This window comes from Dipodomys ordii, unplaced genomic scaffold, assembly GCF_000151885.1.
Source record: "Dipodomys ordii isolate 6190 unplaced genomic scaffold, Dord_2.0 Scaffold258, whole genome shotgun sequence".
Classification (NCBI taxonomy): domain Eukaryota; kingdom Metazoa; phylum Chordata; class Mammalia; order Rodentia; family Heteromyidae; genus Dipodomys; species Dipodomys ordii.
In genome coordinates, this window is record NW_012267474.1 from 390,566 (window position 1) to 406,795 (window position 16,230).

The 16,230-nt window shown below is 38.5% G+C and overlaps 2 gene segments (V, D, J or C); both read left to right on the plus strand.

Annotated features, from left to right (window-relative positions):
- LOC106001011 overlaps positions 1–13,921 on the plus strand; it is a 263,455-nt gene extending 249,534 nt beyond the window's left edge. The window contains 3 exon segments of the V gene segment in view: positions 8,142–8,249; positions 11,817–11,905; positions 13,817–13,921. Of these exon segments, the coding sequence occupies positions 8,142–8,249; positions 11,817–11,905; positions 13,817–13,846 (227 nt within the window).
- LOC106001007 lies at positions 6,651–7,558 on the plus strand. The segment is given in 2 exon segments: positions 6,651–6,758; positions 6,880–7,558. Coding segments are annotated over 2 exon segments (378 nt in total).
- Positions 13,922–16,230: the final 2,309 nt, after the last annotated feature.

Genomic DNA, 16,230 nt, shown 5'->3' on the forward strand with positions numbered 1-16,230 from the left:
ACAACAGCCTGTGCCCCTTCCAGTACCACCATGGCTGCCCCCAGGCCCATGGGCAAAACCAGAAAGGCCACTGATATAAGAACTGCCGGGCTATGGTCAAGACCATTTTCGAGGACAACCAAGGCAATGGCAAGTTCCCCTGGTGATGAGCTCAAGAAGCCTGAAATAACAGGGAGATATCCAAAGGACAATGCCCACTGGCTTTCCCATGCCTCTGCCAGGGCTACAGTCTCACAATATGTCCACTCTTACCTTACTCTTGGGACCCTAGCACCTCATGGCTACTCCTACCTCCTTTACTCCAGCCCCTATACAACTTGAAAGAAGATGTCCTAAGGAACAGGTATCTCTCACATGGATTGGTTTAGAAGATATATAAATTAATAAGTCTTAATAATCTCTGGGAGGGAGGTATTTTTCTCCCATTCATAGGGAACAGTTGTGTGAAGATGCACTATGTGCCCACACACAGACCCACACAGTGCACACATTCTGCAGATCAACCGTGGATAGGGAAAAGTAGTCAAACATGGTCAAAATCAGTGAAATTAATTTTATACCAATATATGAATGAACATGGACAATACTGTGGGGGAATTTTAAATCACAGAGAACATCTACATAGAGCAAGAATAGACACATACATGTACATAACAAACATACATAACCAGTGTGTTTGTATGTCTCAGGCTCAAATAAAGCACAGACTACTCAGTGGGCCTCTGGATAGGGAAAAGTAATCACGTGTTTTCCAAAGAGAAGAAAAGCTGGAGGACCTCTGACTCAAGACTTAGTGAAGACCATGAGTCCAAAAAGACCAGATAGGAAAGTACAGGAGCCTGTCATCTCCACTGAACTACACTTCCCCAAAGGCATCCCACCCTCACAATCATTGCTGGAAGTGGAGTTTTGGCTCAAGTAGTAGAACTCTATACTTGAGGAAGAAAACCTCAACAAGGGCAGCCAGGCCCTGAGTTCAAGCCCCAGGACCAGAGCCAAGCAAACAAATAGTGACAATTAAAAATTTTATGAAAAATCTTGTAAACTAAAAAGGGTTTTAATGTTTTTAAGAATAGCGAGGTGAAAGATGATTCATGGAAAAGCCTGAGAGACACAGGTGGCGTCCTTCAACCTGGGCTCCAACTGGTGAGGCAGCTGAAGAGGCACAATGGAGCCAAGGGCTTCATAGCCAGGCTGCCTGAGAAACCAACACTACATGTCCTAGGAAACAGTGGGGGGAGGCAGAGGGAAGAGGAGGAGGAAGCAGTTGAACACCATCTTTATCAGCACAGGTGTGGATGGACATTACTTCCAGGTGCTTGATAAACCTGAGGCCACCACCCCTGTCCACACCACATTATATACATCAAGAGGGAGAGGCTCCAACAGCACTGTTCTTGCAAAGTCCCCCCTTTCATTTTCCCTAGAATGCCAGAGATTGGCATGTAGGATATAGTGAGGTGTTAGCTACCATTGATTTCATGCCTTCATTCAGTGGGTTCTGGTGGGAATGTGATGGCTGTCAATGACATGAGTGCAAAAAGAGGTCTAGGGTATTTCTTGTGAGCAATATAGTGTGTGAATATCTGCAAGATTCACAGGAGTGTAATGCATTGTCTGTAACTAAAAATGTCCTGTGCTGATCCCATGCAAAGAAACCTGATGCTCTGTTGCTCCCCTCATTGCAGGTAAAAAGAGCTTCCAAACAGCTTTCTGCTTCAAGGGGTAGACTAGCACTGCTGGGTTTAGGAACATGTTGCATGCTGTGACATGATAACCAAAGATCCATCAGGGTTTTCCCAACATGGAGCAGAGGCAGTAGGAATCCATGTTCATCAGTCAGATCTGCATTGGGAATGTTCTGTGTAACCATAAAGACACCTGAGCCTGTGCAAGATTCTATCTTTCTCCATAACCACCAGCAGCCTTCTTGCACACTCAGTCATTAGCTACTATCCAAAAGAAGACAACGACTCTGTAACAGAGCATGTACTGGATTACCATGTGGCTCATTTCTTTTACCTTTACTTCCCAGAAGTATCCACACCAAATATAACCTTGTGTCAAATATAAATTTATCAAATAATGGGTGAAAATAAAAACTTAGTGACAATCAGTCTAAATAGAAGAATGATGTTTACTGTGACATCTTATACTTATTAGTCCTTATTCTTCTGCTTTCTTGAGATGACATGAATATACAACTTTATTTTATTCTTTAAATAGTTTGTATAGGAAGAGTACTTATTTGCTACTTCCATTACAAAAGCATTGTAATGGGGTTAAAAAATCCCTTTCAATAATGGTTTAAAGTGATAGTATTTTTTAGGATCATCATAAAAATAAAAATGTAATAAAACATATCAATACATTATTTTGACAATATAACCATCCTAATTTGAAAATAAATAGGACTTGTTTATTTAGTAGTAACTTATGCAAATATGTGCTTTCCATTACTTTCTTTTAAAACAGTGCTGTATGACTAGTTCTCAATAATGTTTGTTATGTCAGTTTTAAACATTTACATGGTATAATGAAAATAAAAAAGAGTAAATTAGTTTAGAGAAATATCTCAAGATAATGGAATTTCCTACTAATTCTAATTGAGAAGAACTGGAATTTGACATTAGAGCTTCTGGATTTCAAAGGTATTTACTATCATCTAGTCCTTACACCAGCAAAACACTAGGGGTCACTCAAGTCATATATGTACAGATATTTTTCTCATTACATCTTCTGGACTAATTTTTTCAGACCATTCAAAGGATAGGAGGAGAAAAATAAAGGAGAGACTAATAATGCTCGACAAGAAATGTACTCATTACATTACTCATGTAACTATAACTCCATCTACACAGTATCTTTGCAATAAAATAATAATTTAAAAGGCACCAATGGCTATGACTTCTAAGTCTACCTAATTGAGGGTTGAGAATATGTGGTTTGAAGGCTATCCTGGACAAAAAGTTCACAAGACCCCTTCTAAGCTGATAGTGCTGGACACAATGCTGTGTAGCTTTTATCCTAAACTCTGGAAGGGGGTGAGATTTTGAGGATTTTATTTCCAATTGTGTTGTTTTAAACTCATATTCATCTTACTGGGACTCCAACATGTGGTCTTTAGATGCTTCTTTCCTTGAAAGTAGAGACAGGTCTTCAAACACTGAATAGGATGCATAACCCTTCTTGCCGGTTATTCATGGAGCACAGCAAAATTCTACCTTTAAACTGTATTCAAATGCAAAGAAGAATGTTAAGCAATGTCTACTTTGGGGATAAGAGACTTCAAACTCAGAAGCTATTTAGAAAAAACAGGCAGGTTCAATTCTTTGTGCCCTGAGATTCAAGGATCTACTCCATCCACACAGAGTTTGGAGTAATGCTTTGTGCTTTGTGACTAGACATCACTTTTATAATACACAGACACTCCCCATTTTATCAGAAAGAACATCCATTTCAGCCTTGGAAGGGAACCTGTTTTTGTGTGAATTAATCTGTCCTCAAACATTGAGGGATGGGGCTGTGTCTACAGGACAGTGTGCAGAACCTGTGGTCCAATCATGGTCCTCAACTTGCCAACATCTGTCTCCAGGGATCACAAAGGAGGGATGGAAAGGGGAAACAAAGGAAGACGCTACAATGCGTGATAAGAAATGTACTCTTTATCTTGCCCATGTAATTGTAACCCCTCTGTACAGTATTTTCTCAATAAAAATAATAAAGAAAAAAATGAATTCCCTCAACAAGTAGTTTTCCAAGGCACAGGAGGCGCAGCAGCCAGACAGTGTCGTGGCCCCAAACAATAGCACTTGGCAACACAATGGACATTACAAGGCAGTGCACCTGCCTCAGTCTTTTCCTTAATGTGGCCAGATCGTAGGCACTTGGGGACGCCTGCTTCCACAAAAACAACAGGATTAGGAATTTGAAGCACGTCAGAGGCTACATTGTGAAAATGGTACTATTTTTTATTTTTAATTTTATTGTAAAGATGCTGTACAGCGGTGTTACAGTTACATGATTAAATCAATAAGTACATTTTTTGTCAAGTATTGTTACCCTTTCTCTTATTGTTCTCCCACTGTCCCTTCCTATTTTATATTATTTATATTTTTTATCCTCATGCTTGTTCAGCTTCCTCGCTTGTCTGGTCCTCTATAACATGAGCCACACCTCCAGTCCACCTTCTTGAATGTTAGTTGGGATTTGATCATGATCCTTGACATCTTCAGACTCCTGTATGGCTAGGAATATAGTCAGGAGACACTAATATCTGACAAATGTTTTCATGATTATATATTCATTCTATGAGCTCATGACAGAATTTGTACTGCTTCTTCATTTTGCCTCAGTCCAAGTTTCCATATTGGATAATTAAAGTATTAATAGTTGGGGCAACCATAAAAACATTTCACAATTTTAGTGTTCAGAGTAGGAATTGTTTTGTCATATATTTGATTACTGGAAGGGGAAATAATGTGTCTGTACGGCTCTGACAAAGCATCCTGTTCTTCAGCAGGTTTTGATGAAGGTCCACTGAAATTTCAGCCATTGCATTGAGACAAATGAACAGTGGATCTACTCTTGTGTTAATCTGGGAAATCTACATTTCAACTATGTACTCCTTATTGTGGGTGCTCTATATACAGCCTGGAATGTGATGAAGTAAGGTTCTCACTAAGAGCTATAAACCTTGACAGGATCACATTTTGCTCATCAGAAAATTAGTCATTCTGTCCCATTGTACACAGAGAAATAAAAAGAAATATGTGATTAAGTGCCTAATTATCATGAAGAAATAATTTAGGTTTCCTACTTAGATTGTAAAAATAATTCCATGGAGTTTTATATTTACATTTTTAGGTATAAACATCTCTGCTGTTATTCAATTTATTTTTTTAAATGTTATGAGCTCACTAACTGTAAGAAATGGGTTTTTTTCTCTGTGTCATTTTTTTAACCATGATCACTCTGATTAGTTTATTAAATCCAAAACAACATTTCTATTATTTTTGTAAATTTTATTTTATTGTAAAAATGCTGTACAGAGGGGTTACATTTACATGAGGAAGGCAGTGAGTACATTTCCTGTCGAGCATTGTTACTCTTTCCCTAGTTGTTCTCCCTCTATCCCTTTCCTCCCCCACCACCCTCACCCCTTCACCCTCCCTTTCTCTCCTCCTTCCCTGAAGTTATAAAGTTCATTTCCAATATACTCTCTTGTGGATATGTTGCAATGTGTCATCCTATATCTTTGTTGCACAATTTTGTTATTCCTCTTCCCCTCTCCAAATTAGACAAATGTATATACAAGATTCAGGGTATCAAAATCAAGTACAGTAACAACAGGGGTTATACCATAGGGGGAAAATATACAAAGGAAACAAAATAATCACATAGTACATTAAAAATAACAACAATAAAGTAAGACCTCTTGTGCCCATATCTTGGGGTTCATTTCACTTTGCATCATGTTATATGGTCATATGTACATAGCTTTTGAGCTTTTTCTGCTCATCTGATAAAATTGTTGTATACATACACTAATTATTGTAAATGAGGGAAACCATGGGAATTATATTTCCTTGGGTCTGGCTTACTGACTGTCTTTTTTTTGCCAGTCCTATACTTGAACTCAGGGCCTGGATGCTATCCCTGAGCCTCTTTGCGCTCAAGCTTAGTGCTCTACCACTTGAGTCACAGCACCACTTCTTTCTTTTTCTGTGTATGTGGTACTGAGGAATTGAACCGAGGGCTTCATGCATACTAGGCAAGCACTCTACCACTAAGCCACATTCCCAGCCCAGGACTGACTGTCTTATTTCACAATTAGTCGGGTGATTCTTTCTCCATCCTCATATCTACTCTTCTTCCACCTGAAACTGAAAGCTATTCCTCTAATTGTTCCTCTCTCAACCCCATGTTAGAGAATGATAATCTAGAGACCTTGTCTGCACAAGGACTGCATGTTTACCATAATACAGATCCAGCATCAAAGCTCTATTCATTATGTGGAGGGGGAAGAGGAAAACAAGAATTTATTTCTATACTCTGCTTTGCTCCAATAGTGTGTGAAATACTTCAGTTAGCAGGGTTGCTATTGGAACCTGTCATTTAGGGCCTGGTACAGACGGTCTCTGACTTTGGCAATGCCTGGTCTGTGAGCTACTGGCCTTTGGGGGAGCATTGCTATCTTTGTCTACCTGCAGCAACTGCTTGGACTCACAATAAGATGGTGGATTCATTGTCAAGCTAATGTTGTCCCTGTCTTTTCAGTTGTGACATCCAGCACTAGGGTGAACAGCTTCCTCACATGCTGGATTTCAGGTGGGAGCCTTCCTCATCGTACTCTGGATTTATCACCTGTGGCATTTTCCCTTGTCTTCTCTGGGCTTTGCAGCTCTGGTGTCCCACTTCATACTTCACTATGCTATATGTCATCCTTTCAGAGCTTGTTTATATTATAAACTCTAAATTCAATCACTGAAAACTTCATTAATTACAATACCCTGGTATGTTTTTTTGTATCTGGGACATCATGTCTGGGCTGAGATACTGAAATATGGCATGTTGGTGCAGCTGTGCTGGCCCCTTCCAACCCCTACTGATTTGCATGTGCCCAGAACACACCCACTACCCTGAGCAGTTCTTGAAAGCTGCTCACATCCTGTGCAGGAGTCAGTCCTAGTCAGCACACAGCATGGACATGAAGGCCCCTGCTCAGTTCCTGGGGCTCCTGCTGCTCTGGATTACAGGTAAGGAAAGACTATGCTGAGGATCTCCTCAGTCTGCTGTAGTCAGTGATGCTTGGCTGTTTATGAAGCTTTCTTATAACATGCTTGATTCTATGTATACTTATTACTTTTCCAATGGCAGGTACCAGATGTGACATCCAGATGACCCAGTCTCCATCCACTTTGTCTGCATCTCCTGGAGACAGAGTTTCCATCACTTGCCGGGCCAGTCAGGGCATTAGCAATGCCTTAAGCTGGTACCAGCAGAAACCAGGGGGAGCTCCAAAGCTCCTGATCTATGATGCAAAGTATTTACAATCCGACATCCCCTCCAGATTTAGTGGCAGTGGATCTGGGACAGAGTACACTCTCACCATCAGCAGTCTGCAGCCTGAAGACATTGCCACATATTACTGTCAACAGTATTATGATTACCCACCCACAGTGATACAAGCCATAACATAAACCTCCAGGAAGCAGAAGTGTGAGCCTGGGCTGTCCCAGCTGCTTTCTTCATGCTTCCTCTTGCCAGAGCTGTCCTAGAATCATAGGACAGGAATCCTGCCCAGGCTAGCCTGGACCAGCGAGCTTCTATATCTCAATCTTTGGAGTAAGTGTAATTATAGATGTGCTATACTGGCACTGTGCTAAATGTTGAAATATTAATATTACATTCCAGACTATAAATATGGAAATACTCTGACTTTATCCAGGTTATTTTATTCTTGAATAGATATTCACAATGTGCACAAAGACACTTCGAAGTTATTTCAAAACTTTTATTTTGAGAGTTTTCAATACTTCATGCATGAATTTCATTAACAAGTAAAGACAGTTTTCCACTTCCTTTTTCTGCTTCAGGTCTTTTGTGCTTTTTATCCAATCACTTTTCTTATTGCATTTGGAGAACCTCAGTACAATTTTAGGTACAGAAGGTAATAGTGAACATTTCATATTTTAATGCAGCTTGAGTGGTAAAATGCTAAATAACTATATAAATGAGTACAAAGTTCGTTTCAGAGTTTGGCTATTTATTAAAACAGGTATTTTCCATTATTCCTGACCTGCTGATATGTAATGGATAGCTGTTGATGCTATTAGAAATATTGTTTCACATAAAGGTAGACAGCTATAGTTTTTCTCTTTAACTCAATCAGAATGATGAACTGCAGAGATCAGTTATCTAATTTTAAAAGAGATTTCTACTTGTGGAACATATTCGACTTGATCAACATACATTGCCTGAGAAAAATAAGGAATGAGAGAGAGAGAGAAAGAGAGAGAAAGAGAGAGAGAGAGAGAGAGAGAGAGAGAAGCAAAGTAGGAGATGGAGATGAATGGAAGGAGAAAAAGGGGAGGTTAAAGGAGGATAAATTTAGTTTATTTCTATTTTGTAAATCCTAGTTCCACTTAGCAATCAAGCTGAAATTATCAAGAGAAACACTGAATACAAACAACACTGTTGGCACTGGTATCCAGCCATTCTGTGCTCTCCTGCAAGGTACACTGAAGGTGAGATGTTTCTTGAGCTTAGTCCCTCTGTCCTCCAGACCAGCTCCCACCAAGAATCACAGCAATGTTCCTAGCTCACTGAATCTTCTCTGTTTTAATCTCAAGAATCAAGGAATCTTTGACAGTCAGAGGAACAACACTGATGTCTTTTATTTATAAAAATAAAAATGGAGAAACCTCAAGATAAAGCAGATCTTCCTTAAGTCAGAAGCCCTCTGATTCTCAGATTGACAAGTGAACATATGCATGCAATTTATGTATCATATTTATGTATATATAACTAATATATGAGATACAGTACATAATAATTAAATATAAATTATATAAAATATATTATGTGTTATTTTGTATATATGATGTATTATTAGATATTAGTCTATGATTTTTCTGATTTTCCCTATTTTATTGTTTTCACATTTTTTGTAAAGTTGATATGTAAGGGGTTACAATTAAAAATGTAAGGTAATGAATAGAACTCTTTTTGAATAGTTTCCCCCTCTCCCTCACTATCTCCAATGTCTACCTTGCCAACTACTCCCCCAGCCCAAGTTGTAACGTTCATTTCCAATATATTGTCTAATAAGTATTATTGTCACATTGTTTTGTTATTATATATTATGTCATTTATGTATCTTCTTAAGATTTAACAAATTTTTAAACAATGTATAGGTGAACTCTTTTATTTTATAAAATATTGTCCTACTGATTATAACTTTACCTGGAAATATATCCAATTAATCATAAGGAATAACTTGAGGAAAAAACTTACTCTGAGTTTCTATGGTGGGTATTGAAGTTTTCACTACTAAATATTATGAGCTAAGTATTAGGGAAAAGGTATGCAAAAAGGTGAATTAACAGCAAGTTAAAATGACAAACATAGGGCATCTCTCTTTTATAGGCAATGTTTTAACAGTGGAAGTAGGAGGAAATGTGTTGAGGAGTTGGAGATGTACTTCAGGGGTTTGTTGCCGTTGAAGAAAATACTTAAGATTATGAGACATATGATCCTATGAGTGAAAATAGCCAAGGGAAAAATTGGTCCATGGATGAAAGAAGGTAAAATCCCAGAGAAAGATACAGCAAAGTGTTCAACACTATTGTAACAATTACACAAATGAGGATGCTGAAGCAGCCAATTAAGGAACTTAGCAGCTGCCACACTCCATAAAGCATGGAAGGGCGGGCCACCAGGGAACATTGTTTGACCTCAGGCTCACAGGATAGCAGTTGGATTGTGTCTATGGATGTGCATTTTATCTTGAGTCTACAGAGACATACATGGAATAGAGTGGCACAGATGAAAATGCTTTCTTGAGACACATGTTGCAGATGAAAAAGGACACTTTAATTTTTATTGGGGAACTAGAAGACAGACAGGGAGGACATTCAGAGCCAGAGAACTTAAGCCAAAGTAAAGAGTGGATCACACTGTCCTACAAGACATGCATGGTTGATGACCAGCCATCCAATGAACACAACTTGAAGGAACAGGAAAAACCCAAGGTGTGTTCTAGGTAGACCTGATTTTCTTTTTCTTTTTCTTTTTTTTAGTATTCCACAATCTTTATTTTTTAATTGTGAACATACTGTACAGAGGGGTTACAATTACATAGGCAAGATAATGAGTATATTTCTTATCAACCATTGTAGACTCCTCCTTTGTTTACCCTTCCCATCCCTTTCCCAGCCTCCCCCTCCCCCACCAACGTTGAAAAGTTCGTTTTCGACATGACAACTTGTACTTCTCATTGCTGCATCGGTTCTACTTGTATCCTTATTTAAACGACTTGTTTTTCCCCTTCCCCTTCACAAATTACACCGAGATCAAATACAATGAAAACAGTGGTTAAACTGAGGGGTAGGGACATACAAAGCAACAAAAATAATCTTATAAATGCGTTAGAAACAATCGCATGAAAGAAAAAAAAAACATTTGAATACATATCTTAGGGTTCATTTCCCTCACATCAACTTATCTGACCTTTTCTGCTTGACTAATACATATACTAGATATTGCAAATAAGGTAAACCATGGGACCTATGTTTCTTTGGGCTTGGCTTACTTCACTTAATATAATTTTTTCGTAGCCTTTCCATTTCCTAACAAATGGGGCAATGTCATTCTTTCTGATGGAGACATAGAATTCCATTGTGTATATATACCACATTTTCTTGATCCATTCATCTACTGAGGGGCATCTGGGTTGGTTCTGTATCTTAGGTATGGTAAATAATGTTGTATTAAACACATGTGCTGGTAGCTTTAGTATCGTCTACACAAGCCATCTTTATGTTCATGATTCGTACCTGAGGCTCAGGTCATAACAGTCTTATTACACAAATTGTGAAGTGGTTGATCTCCACTCTCATATCCACTCTTCATTCCTCCTGAATCATAGCCATTCCTAAAATGTCTTGGTCTCAAACCCAGGTGTGGGGGGACGTTGTATGTACCAGGAGTGGATGTGTATCAACAGACAGGTCCACCTTCAAAGTTCTCATTAAATGCAGTTAAATAGAAAGGCATGAGTTTTACAGTTTCATTATAGCTTCCTTTGGCTTCAAAAGTGTAATATTTCAGGCCGCAGATACATCATAACCAGGGTCATAGTTGGTGAATCTCTCAAATCCAGATCCACATGCAGTTCATTTAGTGAAGGATGATGAAGAGAACTCTGACTTTGGCAGGGACTTTCCCTGTGTGTGAGCTTCTGACTATGAAGAGCAGTGTTATTTTGTGTACCTGCAGAAGCTGGGACTCACAATGATGAGAAGTCGATTCACTGTCATGACAATGCCTTGCTAGTGGCTCCCCAGAGTGACATCCTGCACTAGGGTGGACAGTGTCCCCACATGCTGGTCCTGATGTGGGAGCCTTCCTCACTGCGTTCTGCCTTCACTGTCTGTGGCAGTTTTTCCTTGCTTCCCATGTTAAGGATGTCTTCTCCATTCATTGTGGATTCATTGCCTTGCTCACCCTTTACTGTGTTTCCTTTCATCAAATCTGAATCTGCTGGGACCACAAGTTCTAGCCCAGTTATTAAAAAATGTTATTCTGAACTGGAAGACATGATAGCATAAGAACATGAAGGTTCATGAAGCAGAAGAGACTGAAGTAGATGTGAGTTCTTGGTTTAGGGAACATCTCATCTTTAAGGGGGGGTCTTTTTGGGCTATTGATAGGAGACAGGAATGTTACCTGAGAGATTTGGAGACTGCTAGCTCAGAAATTCATGAAGATCACTAAGCTACATATATAGCCATGTCTTTCAAATTTTTCCAACCCGGCTGATTTTCATGTGCCCTGAGCACAGCCCACTGCCCTGAGAACTTCTTCAGAGGCTGCTTACACCCTATGCAAGAGAAGGTTCCACTCAAAAAACAGCTTGCACATGAAGGCCACTGCTCAGCTGCTGGGGCTCCTGCTGCTCTGGCTCCCAGGTAAGGAAGAACAATGCCAGGGAATACTCTTCTCATATTAACAGAGCAGCTTGAGGCTTCGTGGAAGTACTTTGATAATATCATTAATTAAATGACTAATTGTTTTAAGGTTTCCAATGTCAGGTGTCCATTGTGATGTCCAGTTGACTCAGTCACCATCCCTGCCTGCATCTCTGGGAGAGAGAGTCACCATCACTTGCAAAGCCAGTCAGGTCATTAGCAATTATTTACATTAGTAGCAGCAGAGAGCAGGGAAAGCTCCAAAGCTCCTGATCTATTTTGCACCTACTTTGCAATCTGGGGTCCCATGGAGGTTCAATGGAAGTGGATCTGGCACAGAGTTCACTCTCAGCATCAGCAGCCTGCACCCTCAAGATTTTGCCACTTACTATTGTCAGCAGGGTAATTATTTACTTACTCCTGTGACACCAGTAGAACAAAAGCCTCCCAGGGAAGCAGAAGTGAGAGCCTGGGCTGCCCCAGATGCTTACCCTGGTGCTTCCAACTGCTGACAGAACATCTCAGATGCAGCCCCCATTTTTAAGGTCACTGGAAAGCACTGGGAGATAGGTTCTGGAGTCAATTGCAGACCTTAACTCTCTGTACTTCTGCTCATCCCAAGCAGCACACACCTGACACTGCCTCTTCTGTGACTTACAAAGAACACTGCTCTGTACTCATATATGGTCCAGACTGTCCTACAATTCTGCAGTCAGTCAATAATGAAGCCATTCTAGATATGTCAGGACAGGTTTTTAAAGGCAAGGAAAAATTCCTTGTGAAAATCATTTTAAAAACAATTTTTGAAGAAAAATAGTCATTAAAATTTACTTGAAATCAATTTTGTATTGCCATGAGATAATTTTATTTGAGGTACAATATGAAGTTTGGGGATGCTAAATAATTAAATAAACACATGAGTTTATAGTAATTTAAACATTTATTTATTTCTTGTCAGGGATTTTTTTTTAGGAAATGTATTTTTAAATACTCATTTCAACTCTCATGTTAAAACATGCAACATTTTAATCTAGTTCTCAGAAAATTAATTTATTTTGATATTGAGTAACATATTATTGTTTTACACTGCCATTGTCTAAACCATAGAAAGTAGAGTTGAAAAATATGTTTTTAAATAACTTCAGGAAATATCAAGAAAAAATTAACTAATACTTTGTATCAGGTTTTGGAAGGTTTGAACATATTTTTTTTTCTGGTGCTTGATCTTAGAGGAGTTATTCAGAGAGCAGATATTCAAAGCACCCTTGGCTTCTGGCCTAGTTAAAATAAATGCAAACTGAAGAATGGAAATAAATATATGTGAATAAATAAAATACATTTAAGACACTTGTGGAGTCATGTACTGGGTACAGTTCCAGAGTGACCCATATTATATCTATATTTATCAGAGTAATCATAAGTGACTTCCCCATATCCTACAGACATAGTGAGAATGATAAGTTCAGATTTAGTAATTAACATGCATTCTTACACATGGAAATGTATATGGAAGGGAGGAGGGGGATTGGGAGGGATAGTTCAGAATGATGAAAGGGTGATAGGTAAAGATGAATTGTCTTCATAACCTTGAATCTTTATGGACATCATTTTGTACTACTACTGTTGGAGAGCCAACATGGCCTGGTGCCAGCCAGATCGATGAATAAACATACCCTTTCCCTGAAAAAACAAAACAGAATTTAAGATACAACATTTGTATGGAGTTCTCTCTTGTCCACACTCTCACTTTTGTCCACGTTCCTTGCAAACTTATATGTGATTGGAAGATATCCTGTCTAAATCAGAATATAAACAGGAAAGCAGAAAGGGAGATGAGTGCTGGGAAATATATTTCCTGAAGAGACTGTGCTGATGGGAGCCCACAGCTGATGACCCAGTGAAGTCACAGCCCAACTCTCAGAATATATCCAGGAGGGCCTTGTCCAAGACCAGGTACACACATGTCTCTTCCATAGTAAGAGTTTCAGTAAGTCTCAGTTCATAAAAAATGAGATATTATCATGAAATATGTAAGGGACCATGCTCAAATAGAAATATTTCTTGACAAAAAGGAAGCAAACACAACTAAACATGTATGTAGTAGTATTTTCTTTCCTACTCAGAAAGTGTCCAGAATTCAGGATCATCAATAGCATCCCTGAGAGCATGTTACAAATACAATATTACAAAACCACTTCACATCTACTGAGTGTGAATCTGCCTTTCAGCAAGTTAACAAGTAATCTCTTTAAGATTTTGGAAGTTGTATCATAGGCAGAGAGCTGCTTTTTACTCCTCAATTAGCCTATTAAGAGCACTTCTATTTAAACCAGATTTCTCTGTCTCTCACACACATCTGTGCACACACACACATAAACATGACACACCTGTGTCAGTCCTTCCCTATAACAAAGTAACTGGCCTAAACTCTGAGTAAAGAAGAGTTTGTTTAGCATACAGTTTTAGATGCAGAAAGTCCCCGATGCTGAATCTTCATCTGTCTGTACTCTTGTGAGGCCTGTCCTGCATGTGGTACAATATGTTGTGTTAATAAAGAGAGAACCAGTTGTAATTTGAGTTGGCCAAGCCTATGGTTGTCTTCATTTGATAACAGGTGACTATTATGAGAACTGCCTCACTGCATGAGAGTATCTTTAACCCTCTGGTGAGCAGTGGTATAACCTCCAATCCCATAATATAATCACTTCCCACAAGTCACCTCTTCCATTGGCCAGTTTCATCCTGCATGTGCTCTTCCTTCCTTCAGGTGAAGTAGAGACTGAAATCTCTGAGACAAATAAACAGAGACTGTTTAGATTTGGACTGGAGACATTTGGAGATTTTATATTAATTTAAGATAATCAAAATTATATATATATATATATATACATATATCACTTTAAATAGTTACACAAAGTGTTCTCAACTAAGTATGTCAATTAATAAGTACACTATATTTTGATCCTCTCACCCTTCTGTTACTCTCCAGAGGAAACTTTAAGAAATCATTTGATTAATTTGCTGAAAAATACATTGTGGAAGAATAACAGGATATTTAGTGAATTTAAGAAACTGTTACAATGTAGGGATTGGGAAGGTAGCTTAGTGGTAGAGCGCTTTCCTTGCATGACTGAGGCCTTGGGTTCGATTCCTCAGCACCACATAAGCAAAAAGAAAAAAGCTGGAAGTGGCGCTGTGGCTCAAGTGGTAGAGCGCCAGCCTTGAGCTGAAGAGCTGAGGGACAGCACCCAGAGTTCAGGTCCCAAGACCAGACCCCTCCCCCCCCCAAAAAAACCTGTTACAATGTAATTCTATGCTTCCATCAGAAAGAATGACATGGCCCTATTTGTTAGAAAATGGAAAGACTCAGAAAAATATTATATTAACATATAAATTTAAAATATATATTATATATTATACGATATATTATATAATAAAATATATAATATATATAATATAATACATATACTATAAAATATAAAATAAAATTAAAATATTATATTAAAATATTATATTAAGTGAAATAAGCCAGGCACAAAGAAATATAGTTCCCATGGTTTCCCTTATTTGCAATAACTAGTATATATCTGAGACAAGCAGAAAAGTTCAGATAAGATGATGTTAAGTGAAATGAACCCCAAGATAAGTACAAAAGTGCTTTTTTTCTTTCTTGCTACTGTTTCTAATGTATTTATAAGGTACCAGGTGATTTTTTTGTTTTTTGTATGTCCCTCCCCAACGGTATAACCCTTGTTTTCGCTATATTTGATGTTGGTATAATTTGGGGAGGGGAAGAGAAAAAAACAAATTGTTTAAATAGGGATACAGGTGGACCCATTGCATCAATGAGATGTACAAGATGCTATGTTGAAAAAGGAACTTTACAATTTGCGGGGTGGGTGGGGTGGGTGAGGGGGAGTGTAGTTGTGGAGGTGGGAGGGAAAGGATGGTAGGGGGAAAAACAAAGGAGGAGGCAAAAATGCTTCATAAGAAATGTACCCATTACCTTGCTCATGTGATTGTAACCCCTCTGTACAGTATTTTCACAGTAAAAAACTTATTAAAAATTATATTGAATTCAGAGTTTCAATTGCAATCATTTCTACCATTAGATTAAAAGACCATTAGGATAAAAAACCATTAGGGTACTTACTGCCTGTAAGAGAAAATTTTGTTATGCTTGTCAATTCTATACCCTACATCTTAGTATGAATATCCTGGAAAATAGAGGTGCTAACATTTGTAACTAGCATCCCTAAGAAATAACTTGGTAACTGTGGTATGCCTCTTCATCTAGCTCAACTCTGTGCTTTTACTGGTCACCTGTTTTGAGAATCAGTTCCAATATTATCAGTGGAGTCCTTTCCATGCTACAGGCATCATGGATTTTATTGGTTATCACCAGTATTTTGATTGGAAAGGGTGTGGGGGGGAACTCCCAGTCTATTAAAAATGTAGTTAGTTTTGGCTCACCCCAACAACACACACAAAATTTATGAATACACCCATACCTAGTTCATAGCAATCTGTACTTTAA